The 23,864-nt window shown below is 41.4% G+C and overlaps 2 protein-coding genes across 3 annotated transcripts; one reads left to right on the plus strand and one right to left on the minus strand.

The window, feature by feature from the left end:
- Window positions 1-217: 217 nt before the first annotated feature.
- ppib (peptidylprolyl isomerase B (cyclophilin B)) lies at window positions 218-5,488 on the minus strand. Its single transcript, NM_001200239.1, is given in 5 exon segments — window positions 218-578; window positions 866-1,050; window positions 2,501-2,594; window positions 2,705-2,818; window positions 5,277-5,488. Coding segments are annotated over 5 exon segments (651 nt in total). The 5' UTR covers window positions 5,412-5,488; the 3' UTR covers window positions 218-455.
- Window positions 5,489-12,253: 6,765 nt separating this feature from the next.
- On the plus strand, window positions 12,254-21,564 carry LOC108274542 (centromere protein F). 2 transcript variants are annotated; one of them, XM_017484754.3, is made up of 14 exons: window positions 12,254-12,553; window positions 14,899-14,966; window positions 15,057-15,170; window positions 15,307-15,420; window positions 17,027-17,785; window positions 17,992-18,054; window positions 18,308-18,456; window positions 19,299-19,390; window positions 19,465-19,686; window positions 19,821-19,987; window positions 20,077-20,198; window positions 20,451-20,626; window positions 20,705-20,835; window positions 21,288-21,564. In XM_017484754.3, exons 1-14 carry the CDS (start codon window positions 12,391-12,393, stop codon window positions 21,369-21,371), a joined length of 2,424 nt encoding a protein of 807 aa, XP_017340243.2. In that variant the 5' UTR covers window positions 12,254-12,390; the 3' UTR covers window positions 21,372-21,564. The 2 variants fall into 2 exon arrangements, with proteins under 2 accessions (XP_017340243.2, XP_017340244.2); XM_017484755.3 differs by having other exon boundaries at window positions 20,705-20,823.
- Window positions 21,565-23,864: the final 2,300 nt, after the last annotated feature.

The raw sequence follows: 23,864 nt of genomic DNA on the forward strand, positions 1-23,864 counted from the left end.
TGAATGTTGATTTATTTGAGATTATTTTAAGATTTCACTCCTAGTCTGGGTGTGCTAATTTTAATAAGTCAGTACTCTGCTAATCCATAAAATACACTCGCTACACTTATAATTAAACCCATGTGGGTGGGTGTGTATATAATATATATTTCCTAAAAGAAGTGTGTGTGTTCACGGTCTATGGTGTGAATATTGAAGTGATGCACACAGAGCAGTTAACAAAAACCTGGATCCTTTATTGAAGATTTGTTTACAAAAAGCAGGTGTTAAGTTGGTCATTGAGTGGAATGCCTCTTCAAAATGGACCCAAGGTGGACCGCTACAGATGTTTGTAGTTTGAGGCGGGCTGGGTTTAAGCACCACGCGTACACGCACACACACTATATTAGCAGTACCAGACATACATGCTAAAACCCTAGAACCCCACAGTCCTGTTTCTCCCATACAGGGAGATTTTACTCCTTTGCAACAGCAAAAGGTTTTTCCACCTCGATTTTGCCAGAGTCATGGATGATGACGTCTTTTAGAGGTTTATCCCTGCCGTCCGTTTTTGTGCCTTCAATCTTTCTCACCACATCCTTAAAAAAAAAGCCAAGCAAATACAAAGATTCAGAAATAAACACGAGCAACAAAATGGCTGATTCTCCAAGTCAACACAAGTGGGTTTTTAATGGTCATTCCTCTGTATAGCTTCATACATATTAATGAAATGTTTCTCCAGGACCATGTGCAAAACATAACAGTACACAAGACTACAACAAAAGACTCCATCACTACTTTACATTACTACAGTATTACAGGATGCTCTGATAAACCTTGTTCCTATAAATATTTTACTGAGGTTCTGAAGATAAATGAAACTCACCATCCCCTCCAAGATCTTTCCAAAGACGACATGTTTCCCATCGAGCCATGGCGTCTGCACGGTGGTAATGAAGAACTGGGATCCATTAGTGTCTTTGCCTGCATTGGCCATGCTCAGCCATCCTGGTCCATAGTGCTTCAGCTTGAAGTTCTCATCAGGGAAGCGATCACCATAGATGCTCTTTCCTACCGAAGCAGCAGAACAGAACCCGCTTACACACTTGTAATGGGATCGAGTTGTAATCTGACACTTAACCCGCTTACCCCTAAGTTCCCACAGTATTATGTCCCACAACCCTATATTCCCCATAGAAACAGCATGCCAACCCTGAGTTCCCAGGCCAAAACTGGCCCCAAAATCAACATTTTAAATTCAACATTTTTAGGCCTTGAAACAACTTATAATAATACATGTGTGTATTTTTACTCCACTTGGGGCACAATTCTTAACTAGAGAAATTACGAAAAATGCTCGCTAAAATCCTTACACTCATTTAGAAGTACCATACGAGCATCAGCATGGTCAATGCCTTTGCATAAATGCATTTTAGTGCCAAAAGTCAACTTTCTGGTGATAATCAGACCAGCAGGTACTGTTTTCACGAACGCACAGAAATTGGTCGCATTCCCGACAACGAAAAACAGCTTTTGATTCCTTGTGGGGGTTGTTCTTTTCAGCGGAAGGATTTTTCTTGACGAAGTGTCTAGCCTTCTCACTATTAGTTTCGATTTCAACATCGCCTGAACTTTCACTGCTGTCACTATCTAGAATGCTTGTTCTCGTCTGTGTAACTGTGTACGTTTTCTTTTTTCCCCCCACTGTTTTAGATGTACCTGTGTTCACTGTAGGTGTAACTTTAGCTGGAACACGATTATCACGTCATCAACCTTCCGGGTCAAAAAATAATAATTAAATAAGTAAGGAATCATAGCAGAGTAATGCCGGTATACCAGCCTTACGGGGATAACGTTTACACTGTACAGCCGCTATACCGGCCTTATGGGTATTTGGCATAGACAACCAAGCCGGTATATCGTCCTTACGGGAACAGGTCAAAGACAGGCAAGCCGGTTTTTTGGCCTTACGGGGTCAGTGGGTTAAACTGGACCACATTTAATCCACACATGGCCTGTAGAGAAGCTAAAAGCACAGCAGTGTTAACACACTTAAACTGTAAAAGAAAGTTGGTTTTTAGAACAGCAGATGATCTCAAACACTGACCCAAAGGTATGTTAATGCAGTGGCCCACAAATTGGGGTCCGATTTAAAAAGTTTTTTTTTGTGGAAATCAAACCCAACAATAACCAAACTCATTCCTTATCGAGTTCTTATAGTTATTAGTTGATTGGACTGGTTTCTTGAATTGAGGGGATTTAATCTAAACCTCAATAACTCAAAAACATGTAAGACTATAAGTAATGTCAACATGAGTGGAAATTCAGAAATAAAAAGCTCTAATATTTAAATTTTTGGATTATGTTCATTAAATAAAGCTGTGGCAAGGTGGCAAACTGCTTCATTTATTTTTATTTATTTTTTTACAGGAAAAGGGATATCAAATATTCTGTAATAAATATATACAGCAACCAAAAATAACTTAATGTTAAAGGTGTAAACAGAGGATAAGTTTCATACCACCAGTTCCATCTCCTCTGGTGAAGTCGCCTCCTTGAATCATGAAGTCCTTAATCACACGGTGGAACTTGCTGCCCTTGTAACCAAATCCTTTCTGTTGAAGCACAAGAGCATTCAGTGGAACTCGTTTATGCATTTATTCAGTATCTTATCTAACTGGAAATAAGTGAATTTTTTCGAACAAGTAAGGATGAGAGCTCGCACTTCTCCTGTAGCCAAGGCGAGGAAATTCTCAGTAGTCTTTGGGACGGTTTTTCCGAACAGTCCAATGACAATGCGTCCTATGTCCTCATCTCCAACTCGGATATCGAAATATACCTGAGACAGGACAGAGGTATATTGTGAGTAAAAAATAAATGAATAAAAATAATAAAGTCATGTACAGAAATGGGAACCTACAGGATCATTTCAGAAGAGGATGAAAGTGTGTTCAAAACCGAATTCAGGTAGATTTCAAACTATATGGCCAAGATTATGTGGACACCTGATCATCATACATCCATATGTGGTTCCTCCCAAAACTGCTGCCACAAAGTTTGAAGAACACAATTGTACAGCATATCTTTGTATTCTGTAGCTTTACAATTTCCCTTCACTGGAACTAAGATACACAAACATGTTCCAACATCACACGAAGCGAGCTCCATTATGAAATGGTGTGTTAAGCTTGGAATGGAAGAACTTGAGTGTCCTGCACAGAGCCCTGACCTATTTTGAGATGAACTGAATACCGACTACACCCAGACCTCCTCACTAAAACCAGTGCCTGATCTCACTAATGCTCTTGTAGCTGAATGAACACATCTCCACAGCCACACCCCAAAATTCAGTGGAAAGGCTTCCCAGAAGAGTGGAGGTTATTATGGAAGACCTAAGCAGCCGTGCAGTATTAAATTGTTGTTTTCTTGTGATCTCGACTTAATTTTCCTGTGTACTGGACATCCATCATCACAAAGTCAATGCCTGAGATAAGGTCTGTGGTTAACACAAGCTCAAGATATGTTCACGTGTTATACTACAACACAAAATACATCAGTAGTATCCCACTCAGGATTTTATTATTTTTTTTACAAGCTTTTACATGTCCTGAAAAAGACAGTTGCTAACAAGAGGTTAAATGGCACTACAGAGGATGTCTGGAAAATAAAACGTCATCATGCCGAACAGGAAACCACTTCTACTACAGGCTTGCTGTGTTTATACTCATGTTCTTGTAAACTATTCCCACTCAAACTTTCCAACTTGTAGATTTATAAATTTATAGTATTTTCAAATTGCATTGCTTTTTTTTAAAAATAAAGATTGAAAGAGTTGTCTGAAGCGTAGCGGTGGTGACGTTGAAGTCACGTGACCGTGGTGTAGTTCATGTATAGCCTAACATTAGCGTCTTACTTCTGGCGAGTGTATAGGCTTCAAAATCTTATCTTAATGAATGAAACGTGTAAGAATCAAACTTTTGTTGGTCACAGAGTTTATTTTCTGCAATAATCCAAAAGCCAATGGGAAAAAATCCTGTTGGTTTTTTGTTGAGGGAACCAGGGTGATGCAAACTTCTGGGTTGGAATACAAAAATACCACATCCCTGCAGGATCGACGACTTCCACGTTAGTGTCTGACACTCGAGAAGTGGACACACATCCATCTCTCTTAAAGTGGAGATAAAGTCCATCTCTACAGCAGCCAATTATTACATTTATGATGGCGAAGATGCCAACATGCATGTAACACCAGTCCCATTCACAAAGAAGGAGATTTTCTCAGGATAAAATTACATCATGAGAAAACAACTGTTGGTTATATCAAGATCACAAGAAAACAACAGAAAAAAATTAATAATGCATGACCGCTTAGGGCTTCCGTAGCTTATTATAACAGGAAAAGGCGAATAAATCTGGAATTTATACATAAATTTTGTCCACAAAATTTTAGGCTATTTAGAATTTTTTTTCTCCAGTCGAGCAACCTCATCCTGCTGCATCAGAACCTCTGTAACCATCTGGAAAGAACTGAGACTTGCAAATTAGCAACGCTTTTTTTTTTTTGACCACACTGACGCGGGTGTTTCTGGGACGTGTAGTTTTATTACACCAGAGAGGAACAAAGAACCAGACCAACAAAACCACAACGTAGCTGTTATCACGGCGCACATTAAGCTATTAAAATAATTTCTCACAAAAAAAAATCAAATAACACGTGATGACGCGTAAATTATCTTCTGATATTAGTAACTCCAATTAGAAACAGATCTGTGTGCGGGGAGAGCAGACAATAGTAAGTCGCGCGCGTGCGGTGATTCAGAAACATTCTTGCAGTTTCCAGTGAGGAGCAGTGAATCAGGAAACTCGGCTAGTGCGCACACGCAGTGCGCACATCAGCCGGTTAACGCAGACGTGGCCTACACGCGCCATTACACAGGATTCACACTCAGAAAATTCCCGGCTACGCCTGCTGCACGGCCTAACACTCATCATCTGCACCATTATTAACCAATACATTCCCTAATGCATCATCAAACACGCAAACATTCCTGCACTAAATCTCAACATACATACCTGAAGGCACACACAGTATCATGGGCTAGCCTTAGTGATTAAACAGTAGTATAGTAATTAAAAGCGATTAAACAACAGAATAGTAAATAGTTACAATGTTAAGGAAAAAAGAATCTGTGTGTGTGCTCCAACTAGCTTTTCCCGACTATAAATCGCATCCCTGCTATGCACCAGAACACCAGCGTTCAACATTACTGTAGGTTCAGTCTGCAGTGTTTGTTTACCTTGGCCGTGACTTTGGGCCCTTTCTTCTTCTCATCGGCCTGAGAGCCGTTGGGTAACAACAGGAAAAACACCGACGCAACAATAATCGTAACCGCCACCAAGAACTTCATTTTTCTCTCACAAGCCCGCACCATGAAAGACCCAAAACCGTACTCGTGTGAGAGGCGTAAATGCTGCAGCAGGACACCGGGAGGGTCTGGGCGTCCGGGGCGGAGCCATAAGCTCCTGCACAGCCACAATGTACATTTTCCAGCCCAGAAATCCCCGCCAACTGCATCATGATTGGCTGGTAATTTGTGTTCTGTTCAATCACTGGCTGTATGTGAATGTCGATCACAGTTAGAAACGACACACTGCTCATTTATGACCTGCAAACTTTTTTTTTAAGGCTCTCATTAAAGTGGGTGAATAGATATCAGGCTGCCAGATATGATTTATGATGTATGGCAACATGGTATTCCATGTTACATGGTATGGTATGGGGCATTTAATGATAATGAATCCTTATTAGTCATGTTACAGCACAGTGAAATTCTTTTTTTTTTTGCATATCAGTAGGTTGGGGTCAGAGCACAGGATCAGCCATGATACAGCGCACCTAGAGCAGAGAGGGTTAAGGGCCTTAGGGTTAAGAGCCCAACAATGGCAGCTTGGCAGAGCTGGGGCTTGAACCACCGCCCTTCCAATCAGTAACCCAGAGCCCAAACCACCACTGCAACCAGATTTATAGAAATTTCTTCCTCCTCCTCCAGTCTTTGCATACATTTAAAACACTGTACATATTATAGCATTGAATAGTAGACTGAATATATTTATACCAGCCTACCAGACGTGATTTATAACAAGGAAAGTCTTCCTGAATTGTGGTTTGAGGCATAGATGGAAATTTCCTCCTTCAGTTTTTACCTCTATTTCAAAAGTTATAGTTTTCAGCTACAATTAAGGGGATTGTGAACATCCACAATGAATATGACACTATGGTCACTTCTACCTAGTAAATATCCTAAATATTGTTGTTTTAATGCTTTTTAAATAAAAAAAAAAAAAAAAAAATCAAATTGGCTGATTAGGGATCTGAGTGCATTTCTAGTTCCTACAGCTGCTTTAGAAAAAACCTACCACACATGTCTTTGGACTGGGGGAGGAAACCGGAGTGCCTGGAGGAAGCCCGCAATGTACAGGGAGAACATACAAACTACATACACACAGGATGAAGGCAGGATGTGAACCCCTTACCCCAGAGATGCGAGGCAAACATGGAATCCTCTGAGAAGAAAAGAATTGCTTGAGTCACAGATTTAACTTTATGAGGAAGACTGGAAAACAATATATCAAGAAGCACAGTGCCAGGTGATTAACACTAGATTGAAATGAATCCATTACAAACAGATTATGGATTATGCATTTGTGTAATACTCCCTACCTGTTACACCAGTTTAACAATAACAATCCAGACACCTGTATTAAGTGCAATGTAGAAGAGGGGAATTTATTTCATTGTACGTATATGAGATTCTCCTATGAGCCAAAATTTCTGGAGTAATGTAAAGCATACAGTATTCTATCATTAATCACTGCAAGCACAAAACGTCTCTGACCACATTTGTGCATCGTAGGCATATAATGTAAGGAAATAACATTATCCAGTGCAAATAAAAAAATGATCAGTTAGAATAGAGAAATTAACATTTGGGAAAACAAAAGGGAAATCACGTATGTTTCTGGACACTTGAAGATGATTCTGTAGGAACTTTAATTTAACAATTGTAGGAACTTTAATGTATTTTGTTTTGTCTATGAGTGAATATGTGATGCCCTGAATGTCATATTTTGTACTTTAATTCAAGGAAATCAATTAATACATTTGAAAAACAAAGAAGAAAAAAAGAGGTTGCGACTAGATGTTGTACTGATGCACAACATCTGGACACAACCAAAAACCAATGAGAGCTGAAATTCTGATCTGTTGTCTCATATTCAACTTTTGATCTCAAACCCAAATGTCTTCAGTGTTTAGCGAAAACAATAGGCCTTGCTGTTCCAATATTTCATAGGGGACTGTAGTTGTAACGATGCACAACATCTGTATACAACCTCTGGACTTTAATACTTTATATTGTTGTTGTTGTTGTTGTTCTTCTTCTTCTTATTATTATTATTATTATTGTTATGATTATGATGATGATGATGAATAGCTGTTGAACCATGTAACCTACAATGCTAAATCTGTAACACTGTAAAGAGTGAAAGTTGGGGGTGGGCTAATAATGATGCACAAGCTTTGGATTTTGAACATAATACAATATAAGACAAATATACAGAACATACACACAAATCACTTACAAAAACAATCCTTTTCTGTAGCTGTTTCTGATATTGTTTTTACACTGGAATAAATACATTTGCAAAATATTAGTGCAATCAGTATTTGGATGATCCAGTGGAGCTTTATCTACTATAAGCATTTTGTAATAAAAGATTAATAGGACATCTTTGTGTAAGGTGTATAACGTTTTTCTGTGTTTGTTTGTTTGTTCAAAGTTTGTGGTAATTGTGTTATTACCATTAACCTTAATTACACAAATAACACATGAGCCATGAGCTTTTTTTTCTGCTTGTGAGCTGATCATTTCTCATATCTGTGCACAACCCATCTAATCTACTGTAAAATCTAGTAAAACCTTGAGCAAGCCTATGAACATCCACGAATACTTTCTGAAGTAAAACGCTTCCGCATTGCAACGCGAAGCGATACACTGAAATCTGATTGGTCGCGATTTTCGCCAGCCAATCAGAGTGAAACGCGTACTGAGCAGCAACCAGAACGCGCCTGTGATTTTTTTAAAGCGTCACACATGTAAACAGAATGCAGAAAGAGTATGAAAAAATATGATAAAGTTTTCCCTTATCAAGTGCAAGCGAGCTGAGTGATTATTATCAGCTGATGAGCGATTTTACAGATTAATTTGCTCTGATTAACTTCACTGTGTCAGTATCTATGAAGGCTTTACATTGATATATTATTTTGTATTAAGGAGAGTCAGTTAAATATATCAGAAGACAACATTCAAATGGTGTACAACAATTTGTCTATAACAATTCTGGCTGGTAACCCCCCCCCCCCCCCCCCCCCCCAAAAAAAAAAAAAAATTAAAACTAATTCCATCGAGTGAGTGTGAGAGGTTATCTTTGCAATGTGATCTTCTGCTGCTTGCTCTGTATGTGTGTGTGCGTGTGTCCCACCTTATCAATATTCATATTTCATTCGAAGGATACTCACGTTGCCAATTTTATATATATATATATATATATATATATATATATATATATATATATATATATATATATATATATATATATATATACCTGGTCAGACCTCCAATCAGACGTGGAGGTGTCTGGACAAAGACCACCAAGGTGTAAAACATACAGATATTTGTTCAGCACATCACTATTACTATTCCTTGATGCTTTGAGGGCATATTTAAAATAATGTTTTTCATGAAACATTGTAGAATTTGGCAGTATAGTCAATATTTTATGTGTACATTTAGTTTTGATCAATTTCATTTTTCATTAGGAGGATTGTCTGGATTGGCCCCCCTGGAGGTCAGGAGCATTGTTTGTTCGACTCGGAGGATGTGTGTGCAACACCACCCAAACAAATTCTTCCACCTGCCCCCACTGTTAACGTCCCCACAGTCACCCCAATCCCCACTTTCACCCCTGTTCCCACCACCAGCAGCACACGCCTGATTCACAGAGATTGTCATATATCAAGGAGGTAACTCTGGACTTCAGTTCCCATCAGCCACTGCAATATATATTGTACTACAATATATCACATGACCACCTGCCCCTGAATCAGGTTTCACTTAAGGAGCACTCCTATATATAGCCACTGTTTGTACTGCTGCTTTGGCTCCCATAATTGTCTTCTATGTTTTTGTCCATGTGGCTATGGTTATTTTTTAATTTTTGTTTTTGGCCACAGTATTTTGACAAGTTTGCTTTGTCTATTAAACTGTTTGAAAAGCTGTGATTGCTTCTGCATCAATCTTGAAATGTGACAGATGCTGCAGGACTGGTAGCTGATGGACAACATGCCATGTGAGTGTATTCTTCTGCTTTCTGACTGACTTTCTTTTGTAGGTATTAATTTTGTAGAACATGTTTCTTCACTTCCCTTAAGTGTTCTCTTGTAGTGCTGCCAGACTTTGAGAGGACCACCAGCAGTCATCAGAACCAGGTTGGGCCAACTGTGACTTCCACTCAGCCATTTTACTGGAATTTGTGTAGGTTAAGAATAAGACTGAAGATGGAGTTGTATAGTTTTGTAGTGTGTATCATTTTTAAATATAGTTAACTTCTTTATCATAGCCATGCTTAGGGAGGTGTTGACTAAATTAGAGATGGTGCTGGACCAACAAACCACTGAGCTTACTTCAAGTACAGGAGGTCCAGGTGCAGCTTTTGGGTAATGAAGGTTTACTGCCCCTGCAAGACCTTCCTCAACTGCATAGTCTGGCGCAAAGGATGCAACAGAGCCCAGATTACAAGCAAAAACTGGTGGGATTTTGTTTTGTTAACAATTGCTTGCACAATTACACAGCTATTGAAAGTGTTTCATTTTTCTCAAAATGACCCACTCGTACTCAAAGCACAACATTCAACACCAATTTAATGAGGGAACAGGTATGACCTAATCTTTGGTAGAGGAGGAAAACATGGAAAACACACAGGGCAGGGTAACTGCAGGAGTAGTGAGAAGCACTGACACAGTTGACAAGGCAATACATGCTTATTAATAAATTCTTTATTTTATATTATTGTTTTTAAAAAAAAAAATCTGTTTCAGGTGAACTGGTTGGTGCTGATTGACGGGGCGGATGTGTGTGACTGCACCTGACGCATATTGAACAGGGTGATTGCTAACTCCCTGGCAAAGAACCTCAACTGGAGGGGTCAATAGAAAGACTTCACTGGCAACTCTCCAACTTGGAGAGGTCGTGATTATGTATATCTGTTTGCATACAGAATTAGCTGTCCCTCTCAGATTATATGTAAGGGGTAACCCACAGCAAGGTGTGCATTATACAACTTTAATGCATAATGTGGAGGCAAAGAACGACTCGTTCAACTCGTTTAATGCACACCTAGCCATGGATTACCCTGCTTATACCATGGTCTTTCCACAATTAATGTTAAAGCTGTCATTGATTTTAGAAACTTTGATTGGAAGTTTAAAATTACCATTAATTTCCAGTAGTTAGGTTGTTAGGTCTGGAATTTTGCCTGATTATATAAATCAGACACAGATAAAGTAGTGTGATAAGATTACATTTATTTGAATGAACTGACAAATATCCATCAGAGATTAAGTGTGTATGAATTACCTATGTCATGTGTGACTCCCAGTAGTCAGTGTTGCACAGCAGTAGTGTAGTAAAACTGAGTTGAATTACTTCAAAAATAGTGATGTTACCACCATGTTGATGAGAAATATAATGTAGCTTTTCAGTAGCAGTTATTTTTATTGTTAAATTGCAGACAGCGCTGGCAAGAAGTGTTTGTGCGTATGACTGTGTGCACGAATGTCTCTGTATGCTTGATTGTGCGTGTGTATGTAGGGTGTGCATTGATTTAGAAATTATAATGATCAAACTGACTGGAACTACGTGTGCAATAAACAGTTATAATGCACACCTTCCAGCCAATCAGAATCCAATATTCACACTGACCATGGTATAAGCCTAATCAATGCTTAAGATTGATAATGACCTTACAATATGTATTGCTTTAGTTCACAGAATCCTCTTCATGTCTAATGCTGCTTAGATGGAGGTTGAGGGGACCATGAAGAGGTGGCTCCAGCTTGCTTCAGCTTGAGAGTGTGGGTGCAAGAGAAGACCCAGGCGTATACTGGGCCAGAACTAAAGCAAGTATGTGGCCCACAAGTGGGCCAGACAAATTTTGCTTTCATACACAGAGGATGCCCAATTTTGCTCTTTAACTGTAAATATATATATATTTTTTTTTAGCTATAGTTAATAAAGTAATTGAAAAACACGGTTAAATGCATCCAGCCCATGCAGGAGCCTCCATATCTCCCTGTTCCACATTAACCCACATTTAACCCATGTGGAGCCCCTTGCTTCCCTACACACTACATCATTCCCTATATCAGTAATCATCTGTACATGATTAATTAGGATTGTTTTAAATAATTATTCACTTGTAGTGTCTTGCCTTAAGAGCTGTGCAAATCAACAGATAAATAGATCTATTATATATTTATTGATTAATACATTTAGTTAACCAAGATCATGTCAAACAAATGTTTCCTCTTCCGATTATAAATGTACAAATTAATGGATAAATGGATGAACTTACTGTGATATTAGTCAAAAATATTTAAATATAACAGAGCAAATAATATTAAATGAATCAACTGTCAGGTAAACATGATAACAGACGATACCAGCTACAATTCATTCACCACTGAAATTCATTTTGTTTTTAATTTTAAATGATTTAAAGTGAATGTAAACCTTTGTGTGGGATAAGTATTATAATAAAGTTATGAGTCACTTCATTTTAGCTTCATGCAGCTTGCAATCACTTTGTGTATGAATATTATGAAAAGTGTAACCCAGAAGCTTAGAAATGTATTTGTGTGCACATTATCGTCGTTATTTATATACAATAAAATATATTTCCAGTCAAGCAGAGCAGTTGATTTATGCCCAAAGCGTACAGGCTCCTAAACTGAGCGGATGAAAATGCCAAACACAGCCCTAAACTCCTCAGGGATTCTTTTTATTCATTCTCATAACATTCATTCATTTAGGACAATATACTGTATATAATAATATAATGTACCATACATATTATACTGCTGAAAGAAATTTGGAACGCTCCGGAGTTCCAGATTGTTGGAACAGTGTTGCTAAGCAACATGCCATGATCCTTTAATCTGACTTGTCTTTGTTCGGTGACGTCACAGAAGAACTCGGTTTATACGAGAGAGAAAAGAACACGGTGCTTTCAGATACTCACTGAACTTTGTGCGATTAAGGTGATTATTGTAGTTGCTCTTATCAAGAGAGAAAAATGAATAAGTTTCCGAGTGCACTTGGCGCTGGTGGAGAGGAACTTCCGCTGCGCCCCCTGCTGTACACGGCCGGAGCTGCAGCCACCGCAGCCGACATTTACGATTATGTGAAACGAGGCGATGGAATGAAAACAACATCGGACCCCGAGGTCACAACTGAAGGTACAACTATTTCTCAGTCGTGCCGCTGTAACCATGAAGTGCTCAGTTTAATTCTTTTAAATTCCTTTAAAAACAACAACAACAGGCTAACAGCCTTTTTTTTTTACCCAAAAAATATTTTTATTGAGAAAGAAAACATACTTCCTGTCACATAGAAACAATACCATTCTCATTTTTTGATATACTTACATATACACACACAAATACATACACAGTGTAGAAAAGAGAACAACTAAATTAAACAGTACAATCAACTAACCCCCCCCCCCCCCCCGTGTTTTGCCAACACCTTTACATCTGCATTAAGCAGAGACAGCGGTCTATAAGAACCACAGGAGGATGGATCCTTACCCTCCTTAAGAAGGAGAGCTATAGTGGCTTGTGTTAGAGTTGGAGGCAAAGACCCACATTCCAAGGATTCGTTGAACACAGATAAAAGCAATGATGCTAATTTTCCAATAAACATATAAAAAAATTCAATTGGAAACCTGTCTGGTCCAGGGGCTTTGTTAGATTGCATAGTTTTAACTGAATTTAAAATTTCTTCAAGAGAGAGTCCTGTTGCTTGGCAGTATTAGAATCAGTAACAGGGTTACAAAGGTTTTGAAGAAATGCATTCAATTTAGTATTGTCTGCAGGAAATTCAGATTTATAAAGTGAAGAGTAAAATGATTTAAAAGTAGCATTAATTTCCATGGGACCTGTAGTGACAATATTATGTGTTTTTAATACTAGGTATACCTCTTTAGTCGAAATAAGAATAAATTCTGCCTGTAAGTTTGTTTAAGAAGTTCTGGAGAAGGGTTCAGTGCATATCTTTGATCGAGGTTACTGACTGCAGATGTGAGTTCATTAAGCCTAGCAGTGCACCTTTTATTAGAGAGAGCGGACTAAGAAATAATCTGTCCTCTGATATAGGATTTAAATGTCTCCCATAACAATGAATAAGAGGTAGAGTCATTCTGATTGAAGAAAAGAAAGTCATCGATAGAAGTTGAAATGAACTCACAGAATTCACTGTCTGGCAAAAGAAGAGAGTTAAATCTCCAAGGTGGTGGGCTACGTTTATAAATAGAAAGTTGAATATTTAATTGTAGAGGTGCATGGTCAAAAATGACAATACCCAAACAGTCAGAAGAAACTACACAAGAATTAAGAGTACTGTCTATAAAAAAATAATCAATCTTCAAATAGGAATGATGCACCTGGGAGAAGAAAGAAAACAAGAATTTAACATAGTCCCCTGATTCCTCCGCTGAAATGAAGTCCTTCTGAACACTGTTATATGTAATGCGAAGCCGAGCCGGGTGCAGTATTCCATAGCAAATGCCATCAATGCCACGAATTTAATGCCTAACCTCGTTAAATGCCGTCCGAGTCTGGGCTATCTTGGCTGTGTGGTCCAGGAAGACTGAAATGGTCAAATCCCTCACTTTAATCCGCTGGAGCTCTCTCGCACGGCGTAAAATGTCAACACAGTCACTGTGATAGTGGAATCTGCACACAATAGCTCGTGGTTGTTCACCAGGCTTGGGCTTAGGCTGAAGGGTCGGGTGGGACCGGTCCAAAACCGGCTCCTTCTCCAGACCAAACGCCTCCTTCAGCAAGACCGCTACAGCAGCAGTTGTACATGTGTCAGGGCCCTCTGGAACTCCCACTATCGTAATGTTATTGCGCTGTGACCTAGACTCCAAGTCCTCACATTTATTCTCTATCTTGGTTACGTTCGCCGTGAGAGACTCGATAGTAGTCTTCATCTGAGCAATGGCATAAGTGCAACAGAAGAGAGCATGCTCCATTTCCCCAACAGTACCTTTCAGCGTCGATAAGGTAGCATCGGTACTTTATCATTGACTAGCTGTGTTTTCACGGCTTGCAGGTCAAGCTTGATAGTTGACAGAGCATCCCTGAGAGTCTCCTGGAGTTCCTTTTTAAAAATATCAGCAGTGTCCTTCCTCAGCAACTCCAGCCTGAGGGCGGCGAAGTCTATTGTATGACCGAAAAGCGCAAGTTAATTATAATCTGAATCGAAATCAGCAGGAGCCTCCAACTTCGCGTCTTACTCCATCGGCAGCTCAGCAGCGCCCCCAGGCTAACAGGCTTTAATCCTATTTTGCCTTCATGAATGTGTAATAAAATCTGTCAGTGTGTACGTAGCCTTAGCCCACATTAGACATGGACCTACTGAACATCAGTAAAGTGTATTTATTCCAGAGGCCAGTGTGAAAGTGTGAATACTTGTGCTGTAGATCTTCACCAGAATCAGAAGTGGAAAATACTGCTGGTCTGGAATTGAAAACATAAATAATAGATGCTGTATGATGGCTTTTTATTATTTTGTTTAGACCCAGTGTGCGAAGAGGCCACGGAACCGGCTCTGTTCCACCCCACAGAGGTTCCTCAGAACCAGGAGGTAAGTTTATTCTGATCCTAACTTTAGTTGTCGGAAAATCCAAAAATCCAGGTTACCATTATATGAACATGTTAAATATCTGGATTAAAGGGTTTGGCAGTTATGAAGGAGGAAGAAATGAAGTTTGTACTCCAGCTGGAGGAGAGAGTGAGGGAGCTGGAGGAACAACTCTGTGAGGCACGCAGTGATGACATGGAAAGCAAGGTACGTGAGATAATCCTCTGATTAAAAAGTACTTTTTAAAATAACATGAGCACCATTTGATAGGAATGATTGAGAATAGGAAATATCTGCACACTGGAGTTTGATGAGATGAGTTTGAGTAGTGTCTGGATTAAAGGGTTTGGCAGTTATGAAGGAGGAAGAAATGAAGTTTGTACTCCAGCTGGAGGAGAGAGTGAGGGAGCTGGAGGAACAGCTCTGTGAGGCACGCAGGGATGACATGGAAAGCAAGGTACGTGAGATAATCCTCTGATTAAAAAGTACTTTTTAAAATAACATGAGCACCATTTGATAGGAATGATTGAGAATAGGAAATATCTGCACACTGGAGTTTGATGAGATGAGTTTGAGTAGTGTCGCTGGTGAGAGTAGATGGCTCTGGGTTACTGATAGGAAAGTCGGGGGTTCAAGCCCCAGCACTGCTAAGCTGCCACTGTTGGGCCCTTGAGCAAGTCCCTTAACCCTCTCTGCTCCGGGGGTGCTGTATCATGACTGACCCTGCACTCTGACCCCAACTTCCCAACATGCTGGGGTATGTGAAGGAAAGAATTTCACTGTGCTGTCATGCATATGTGATCAATATAGACTCATTATCATTATCATTAGCTCTATCACGAGCTCAGCAATGAACCTATATGGGATAATAGTTATGTAGCGTATTATAACACGAGGTTTATTATTTATTATCAGGTTTATTAGTGGTGCTTGAAAAGCACTACTATTGCTCTCTTACATACTTAATATTATAATAATAATTATTATTATTATTAGTGGTGCTTTAAAGCACTACTATTGTTCTCTTGCATACTTATTATTATTATTATTATTATTATTATTATTATTATTATTATTATTATTATTATTTTGTATAATTCTTCTGCTTCTGGATTCTGGAATTCCCACTACGGAAGCTCAAAGTCTGAAAATTTCCCATAGACTTGCATTGAGTTGCGAAGGTATTAGCGCCTTACACGGCTGGCTCTAAACGTATTGCCCCCGTACACGTCCGGCTCTCAAAAGTATTGGCACCCTGCACAGCCAGCTCTAAAAGTATTGCCTCCGTACATGTTTGGGTCTAAAATGTATTGGCGACCCGATCTGTCTGGCTCTCAGAAGTGTTGGCGGCCTATCTGGCCAGGTCTCAAAAGTATTGGTGCCCAACACGGTCGGCTCTAAAAAGTATTGCTGCACTACAGGGCCGACTCTAAAAGTACTTGCGCCCGATTTGTCCTGCACTAAAAAATATTGGCACCCCGCAAGGTCGGGTCTAATAAGTATTGCCGCCCTACATGGCTGGCTCTAAACAGTATAGGTGCCCCGTCTGACCAGCTTGTGAAAGTATTGGCGCCCTATACGGTCGGCTCTAAAAGTGTTGGCGCCATACACGTCGCCTCTAAAAAGTATTGTTGCCCTACACGGCCGGCTCTAAGCAGTATTGACGGTCCGTCTGACCGGCTCTCGAAAGTGTTGGTGCCTTATGCGGGCGGTTCTCGAAAGTATTGGCGCCCTGTCCCATTTTCTTCGGGAAATATACCGGTCTAGGTATTACTGTTATCATCATGGCATAATAAGAATGATATTGGGCCAACTTGTAGATATGAACATTAAGTACTCAATTCTTAACCTCTTTTGCCCCATGGCTGTGTTTTAGGTGTGTGAGTGAGAGAGAGAGAGAGAGTGAGTGTGTAAGTGAGTGAGTGAGTGTGTGTGTATATGTGTGTGTGTGTGTACAGTCACATTTTGGGAAAAAAATTTTTTGCCTCCAAACTATAAAAGTATCTAAAAGTGTGTGTAGAAGTAAATAAAGCCAATAAGCCTTAATTGTTGTAATTTTTTAGGTCTCCCTGGCTGAAGCTGAGGAGAAACACCAGAAGGCTGAGGAGACTATTGCTCAGCTGGAGGTGGAGAAGTCTGACCTGAAGGACCAGGTGGAGATACTGCGTGGAACAGTGCACGTCATGGGGAACCTGCTCCACGCTGTTGAGGTGGAGAAGTCTGACCTGAAGGACCAGGTGGAGATAGTGCGTGGAACAGTGCAGGACATGGGTAGCCAGCTCCATGTTGTTGAGGTGGAGAAGTCTGAACTGAAGGACCAGGTGGAGATACTGCGTGGAACAGTGCAGGACATGAGGAGCCTGCTCCATGCTGTTGAGGTGGAGAAGTCTGACCTGAAGGACCAGGTGGAGACACTGCGTGGGATAGTGCAGCACATGAGGAGCCAGCTCCATGCTGTCGAGTTGGAGAAGTCTGACCTGAAGGACCAGGTGGAGACACTGCGTGGAACAGTGCAGGACATGGGGAGCCAGCTCCATGTTGTTGAGGTGGAGAAGTCTGAACTGAAGGACCAGGTGGAGACACTGCATGGAACAGTCCAGGAGATGAGGAGCCTGCTCCATGCTGTTGAGGTGGAGAAGTCTGAACTGAAGGATCAGGTGGAGACACTGCGTGGAACAGTGCAGCACATGGGGAACCTGCTCCATGTTGTTGAGGTGGAGAAGTCTGAACTGAAAGACCAGGTGGAGACACTGCGTGGAACAGTGCAGGTCATGGAGAACCTGCTCACTGAGATTCACAGGGAGTGTGACAAGCTAATGAATGTAAGTGAGAAAAGTCTTGCATTAAGCAGCTCCTTTATAAATACGAGGACATTTTCATGTTTCTGCTGCATGGAGTTTAATTTAACCAAAATTAAAATTGTATTTTCAAGTTGTTAGATTTTATTAATTAACAGAAATGGCCCATTGCAGATGTGAGCATTAAGCACTCGAGTTTGAACATCTTTTGCCCCATATGTGTGTATTAGGAGCTTCAGGTGATGAATGATGAGATGAAGAAGAGGCTGATACGCACAGAGGAGTTACTGAAGGTAAACTTTAGTTCTCATGAAACCATGCTATTGTATTTTGTGTGTGTGTGTGTGTGTGTGTGTGTGTGTGTGTGTGTGTGTGTGTGTGTGTGTGTGTGTGTACTTGTTTCCTCACATTTTGGGGACATTTTCTCCTTTTCCCCCAAATACATTTTAGACTATTCTCATGAGCAATGCACCTGTTTCTAAAAGTATCTGAACATGTGTAGAAGTAAATAAATCCAATAAGCCTTAATTGTTGTACTTTTTTTAGGTCTCCCTGCCTGAAGCTGAGGAGAAACACCAGAAGGCTGAGGAGACCATCGCTCAACTGGAGGTGGAGAAGCCTGACCTGACCAACCAGGTGGAGTCACGGCAAGAGAGTGTGCAGCACATGGAGGACCTGCCAACTGAGACTCACAGGTTGTTTGTTGATCAAATGAATGTACATGAGAATACTCTTGCATTAAGCAATGTAACAATAAGTTAAATATTTACGCATTTTTGTTAGAAAAATTTGTCAAAATTTAGTTAAAAACGTTCTCTTGCTCTTCTTATTTTTCTATACAGAATAAAAATATTGTATTGAAAAATTCTGAAAAAAGTTTTAGTTTTAGAGTAACAATTAATCTCTAATACTATTACTAATAGTAATCATAATCATAAACTTTATTTATATAACACATTTATTACTCATAAAATGAGCTTTACAGTGTTAAGTTTAAAAAATAAAATAGTACTATATGCATAATATGAATGCAAGAGAGAGACAAAAACAAAAATAATAATGTAAAATATAAAAATGTATAATAACAAAAAAAGTGTAAATATTATAGAATGTTATCTTTAATAATCTGTGAGAATTGTAATATTTCACACAAAAAACATAAAAACTACGGCAATGACAAAAATCCTGTATTTTCATAATATTGTATTGTTTTTTATTTTTAAACTGATTAGAATTTTAACCCCTCCCCCACCCACACGATAAATCCATTTTAATGATAATTTCCCCACACTTTTTCAGCGATAAACTAGAAAGTAGCGACTTCTTTTTTTTAAAGTACACTAAAATGCCTACAGATGTGTAGTGCGAAGGTCACATGACCTCCTGTATTTACACTTTTTTTGGTAACTATTTATGTTAATAAAATAAATATATGTACTAATGTATATACGACAGTATTTAAAATATCTTAATACACATTGATCAACACAGCTGAAATAGTTTCTATAACGGATAATTATTATTATTTTTTGTTTAGGATCAGTAAGGCATTTTTAAGGGACATCTGCAAGCAGAACAAGCTGTACCTGACCCCTAGCTTAAACGACATGCTGCCTCTCCACTATAAAGGTGAGAAGAGTTATTTCGCAGCCCTGCAGCTGTGTAGTGCCCAGAAATTAAACTGTACTCATGGTGTGTGACAGGTATCAGCATAATCGAGGGTCTGGAGGAGTACACCAGCCTGCGCTGTCTCTATCTCCAGGGCAATGCGATACGGAAACTTGAGAACCTGCAGAACCAGACAGAACTGCGATGTCTTTTCATCCACCAGAACCTCATCCACACACTCGAGAACCTGGAGCCGCTCACCAAACTCAACACGCTCAATGTGTCAAACAACTATATCAGGGTCATCCAGAACATCTGTGAGTGCACACACAAAACTCACACTTTCTGACCAATCAAGCTTGAGAATCAACTGCACCTTGCTATTCTCTACATAAGCATTTTATTTGAAATTGATTTTATTAATTTTTTTAACCCTACTCTTGTTTTTCAGCCTGCCTGAGCGAGCTGGCCACGTTCCAGATTTCAAATAATCTACTGGAGAGTGTGAGCGATTTGCAGGAGCTGTGTCACTGCCCCTCCATCAGAGTCCTGGACCTGTCAAATAACTGCCTCAACGACCCAGAAATCCTCACTGTACTGGAGAAGATGCCCAATCTGGTACACACACACTCACTCATGTACACGTACATTACCTAAGCTAAAGAATGCTGACTTAAATTGGAATTAATTACACCTATATGTTTTAGAGCGTGTTAAACCTGATGGGTAACGACGTCGTCAGGAAAATTCCTGACTACAGGAAGTCGCTAATCCTTCGTCTGAAGCAGTTGCAGTGCCTGGACGACCATCCCGTGTTTCCTAAGGAGAGGTGAGTACTGATGGCGTTGTGAAATAAACTGTTAATAGTGATTAAATAAGGAAAACATCACCAAGGAATTTATTTTCTGCTTGCTCTCATATCCTAATGTGACTCTAAATGAGTGTTTTATTAAAATGTAACTTCAATATAAAAGCCTTAAATATAGATAGCACAAGTATTGATGTAGTTTAAATATAGCTGGTATGAAATGTGTAAACGTATGAAGTGTAAAAAAATGAGTTTCGTAACGTATCTACGCAGGGCCTTTGCAGAGGCTTGGGCCGTGGGAGGTATGGAAGGAGAACGTAAGGAAAGAGATTTATGGCAAACAAGAGAAAGGAGGAAGATTGAGGAGAGTCTGGATGCCTTGAGACTCCTTGAAGAAAACACACTGGAGCGAAGACGAGCTCGAGAGCAGCAGCAGCAGGAGGAGAATGGTGTGCACCGCTACAAATAAATTCCTCACATATTTCCTTTTACATCCTTTTTCATTCTTGTTTCTAATCATATTACAGTCAGTGTTTCAGGAACGTCCGAGACTGTAGAAGGTCAGAACGTGTCCGGTGTAGACCTCGAGCAGACCGAGCAAGAGCAGAAGGAGGAGGAGAAGGAGGAGGAGGAGGAGGACATCCAGGTCGCAATAAAAGTAACATCAGGGAGGAATGAGAAGAGCCGTTTCATCTGAAACTCCATCCGCATTACACTCATGCACCAAAGAAACTACTTTTAAAATTGCGGCTAAGATCTTTCCATATTTTGGATGGCGAATGTTTTAGCTCACTAAACGAACAGTTCAACATCATTAGCATGTTTTTGTCCGTAGCTGAGTTCATGGCTGTGAGTTTTTTTGCTCTGTTTTGCCACCTAGTGGAATAACAGAGACTAGCACTTCGTTTCCAAAACGCGGGTTTCAATTAGACAATTCAAATTCATTAAAGCGGGTCAGATCAGAACCTTTATTAGGCCGGTATCCGAACCGTTCGCTTTCTCATGTAGCTCTGCCTTAACGTTAATTTCCATCAGCAAGAACCTCAACGCATCACTTGTTTGTTTCATAATCATGTCCAAATGCTTATAATTTAGTTTTCTTCTACTCAGGATCTCCCTGATCTGGATGATCTGGATGCCGTCAACATGGAAACAGTGCCGAAGGAACAAATCCTGATTGAGGAGCTGAACTGATGATGTTTATTCAATAAAGTGTTTAATGAGAGATATTTAATTATATTGTACTGTATTTGTGTAGAAATTAAAATAAGTAAATATTCTCTTATGACAAATCACCATGAATCGCTTGAAATACACTGTGTTTGAAAAAAATAAAACACAATCTTCAGCTTAAAGGAATCTACTAACTACTGACTGAAGAGCAAAATGAATTAATAAAACAAATCATATACATTTTCACCAGCGTTTAGAATGTGTCATTTTAAATATGAGACATTGTGACGTCTCCTAAATAAACCAAATCAGTACACAGACTGCGCAGGCCAGGAGCAAGCACACAGTATACAGGGTGTGGTCACTGCTCACTTTCAGGGACTCCTGATTGGTCTGATCAATAGGGGGCGGGCTCCGAGGAGATACTCACTGCCCAGCAGCCCCACTCTCCTCTCTACAGTCCCTTCACTGCCCCACTCTCCTCTCTACAGTCCCTTCACTGCCCCACTCTTCTCTCTACTCTGTGTAGTCCCCCCACTGCCCAGCATACCTACTCTCCTTTGTCCAGTCGCCTCATTTCCCCACTCTCCTCTGGGCAATCCCCGCACTGCCCCACTCTACTCTGGGCAGTCCCCGCACTGCCCCACTCTACTCTGGGCAGTACCTGCACTGCCACACTCTACTCTGTACACTGCCCGCACTGCCCCACTCTCCTCTGTACAGTCCCCACACTGCCCCACTCTCCTCTGTACAGTCCCCACCCTGCTCCACTCTCCTCTGTACAGTCCCCACCCTGCCCCACTCTCCTCTGTACAGTCCCCTCACTGCCCCAATCTCCTCTCTACAGTCCCTTGTCTGCCCCACTCTCCTGTCTATAGTCCCTTCACTGCCCCACTCTCCTCTGTGCAGTCCCCCCACTGGCCCACTCTCCTCTGTGAAGTCCCCCCACTGCCCAGCATTCCCACTCTCCTCTGTGCAGTCCCCAGACTACCCAGCAGCCTCACACTCCTCTCTACTTTACTGCCCCAGTTTCCTCCTCCTCCTTCACTGCCCCACTCTCCTCTCTACACTCCCTTCACTGCCCCACTGTACTCTCTACAGTCCACCTACTGCCCAGCAGCCCAACTCTCCTCTGTCCAAGCCTCTCTCTGCCCAGCAGCCCCAATCTCCTCTCTACTGTCCCTTCTCTGCCCCACTCTACTCTGTGCAGTCCCATCACAGCACAGCATTCTGACTCTATCCTGTGCAAACCCCTCACTGCCCCACTCTTCTCTGTACAGTCCCCTCACTGCCCCACTCTCCTCTGTCCAGTCCGCTTACTGGCCCCACTCTCCTCTGGACAGTCCCCTGACTGGCCCCACTCTCCTCTGTACAGTCCCTTCACTGCCCCACTGTGCTCTTTTCAATACCCCCACTGCCCAGCATTCCTATTCTCCTCTGTCCAAACCCCTCACTGCACAGCAACCCCTCTCTCCTCTGTACAGTCCCTTCACTGCCCCAATCTCCTCTGTGCACTTCCCTCACACCACAGCATTACGACTCTATTCTGTGCAACTACTTACTGCCCCACTCTCCTCTGTACAGTCCCCTCCGCCCCACTCTCCTCTCTACAGTCCCTTCACTGCCGCAATCTCCACTGTGAAGTCCCTTCACTGCCCCACGCTCCTCTCTGCAGTCCCTTCACTGCCCTACTCTCCTCGGTGAAGTACCCCGACTGCCCAGCATTCACAGTCTCCTCTGTCCAAAACTCTCACTGTACAGCAGCCCCACTCTCCTCTGTCCAGTCCTCTGATTGGCTCCACACTCTTCTGGACAGTCCCCTAACTGGCTCCACTCTCCTCTGGGCAGTCCCCTGACTGGCCCCACTCTCCACTGGACAGTCCCCTGACTGGCCCCACTGTCCTCTTGGCAGTCCCCTGACTGGCCACACTCTACTCTCTCTGGGCAGTCCCCGCACTGCCCAAATGTACTCTGAGCAGTCCCGAACTGCCCCACTCTACTCTGTACAGTGCCCGCACTGGCCCTCTCTACTCTGTACAGTCCCCTTACTGCCCCACTCTAATCTGTGCAGTTCCTTCACAGCACAGCGTTCCGACTCTATCCGGTGAAAACCCCTCACTGCCCCCACTCTCCTTATTACAGTCCCCTCACTGCCCCAATCTCCTCTGTACAGTCCACTGACTGGCCCCACCCTCCTCTGGGCAGTCCCCTGTCTGGCCCCACTTTCCTCTGGGCAGTCCCCTGACTGGCCCCACTCTCCTTTTGGCAGTCCCCTGACTGGCCACACTCTACTCTCTCTGGGCAGTCCCCGCACTGCCCCACTCTACTCTGGGCAGTCCCCGAACTGCCCCACTCTACTCTGTACAGTGCCCGCACTGGCCCTCTCTACTCTGTACAGTCCCCTCACTGCCCCAATCTAATCTGTGCAGTTCATTCACAGCACAGCGTTCCGACTCTATCCGGTGAAAACCTCTCACTGCCCCCACTCTCCTCAGTACAGTCCCCTCACTGCCC

This window comes from Ictalurus punctatus, chromosome 14, assembly GCF_001660625.3.
Source record: "Ictalurus punctatus breed USDA103 chromosome 14, Coco_2.0, whole genome shotgun sequence".
Taxonomy (NCBI): domain Eukaryota; kingdom Metazoa; phylum Chordata; class Actinopteri; order Siluriformes; family Ictaluridae; genus Ictalurus; species Ictalurus punctatus.

Excerpts from the sequence above, each read along its gene's own strand:
- LOC108274542 (XM_017484754.3), top strand. The coding sequence starts at position 12,391 with ATGAATAAGTTTCCGAGTGCACTTGGCGCTGGTGGAGAGGAACTTCCG. Across the intron at positions 17,786-17,991 it reads AGTGTGACAAGCTAATGAAT|GAGCTTCAGGTGATGAATGA; the intron begins GTAAGTGAGAAA and ends TGTGTGTATTAG. Across the intron at positions 20,627-20,704 it reads GCAGCAGCAGGAGGAGAATG|TCAGTGTTTCAGGAACGTCC; the intron begins GTGTGCACCGCT and ends ATCATATTACAG.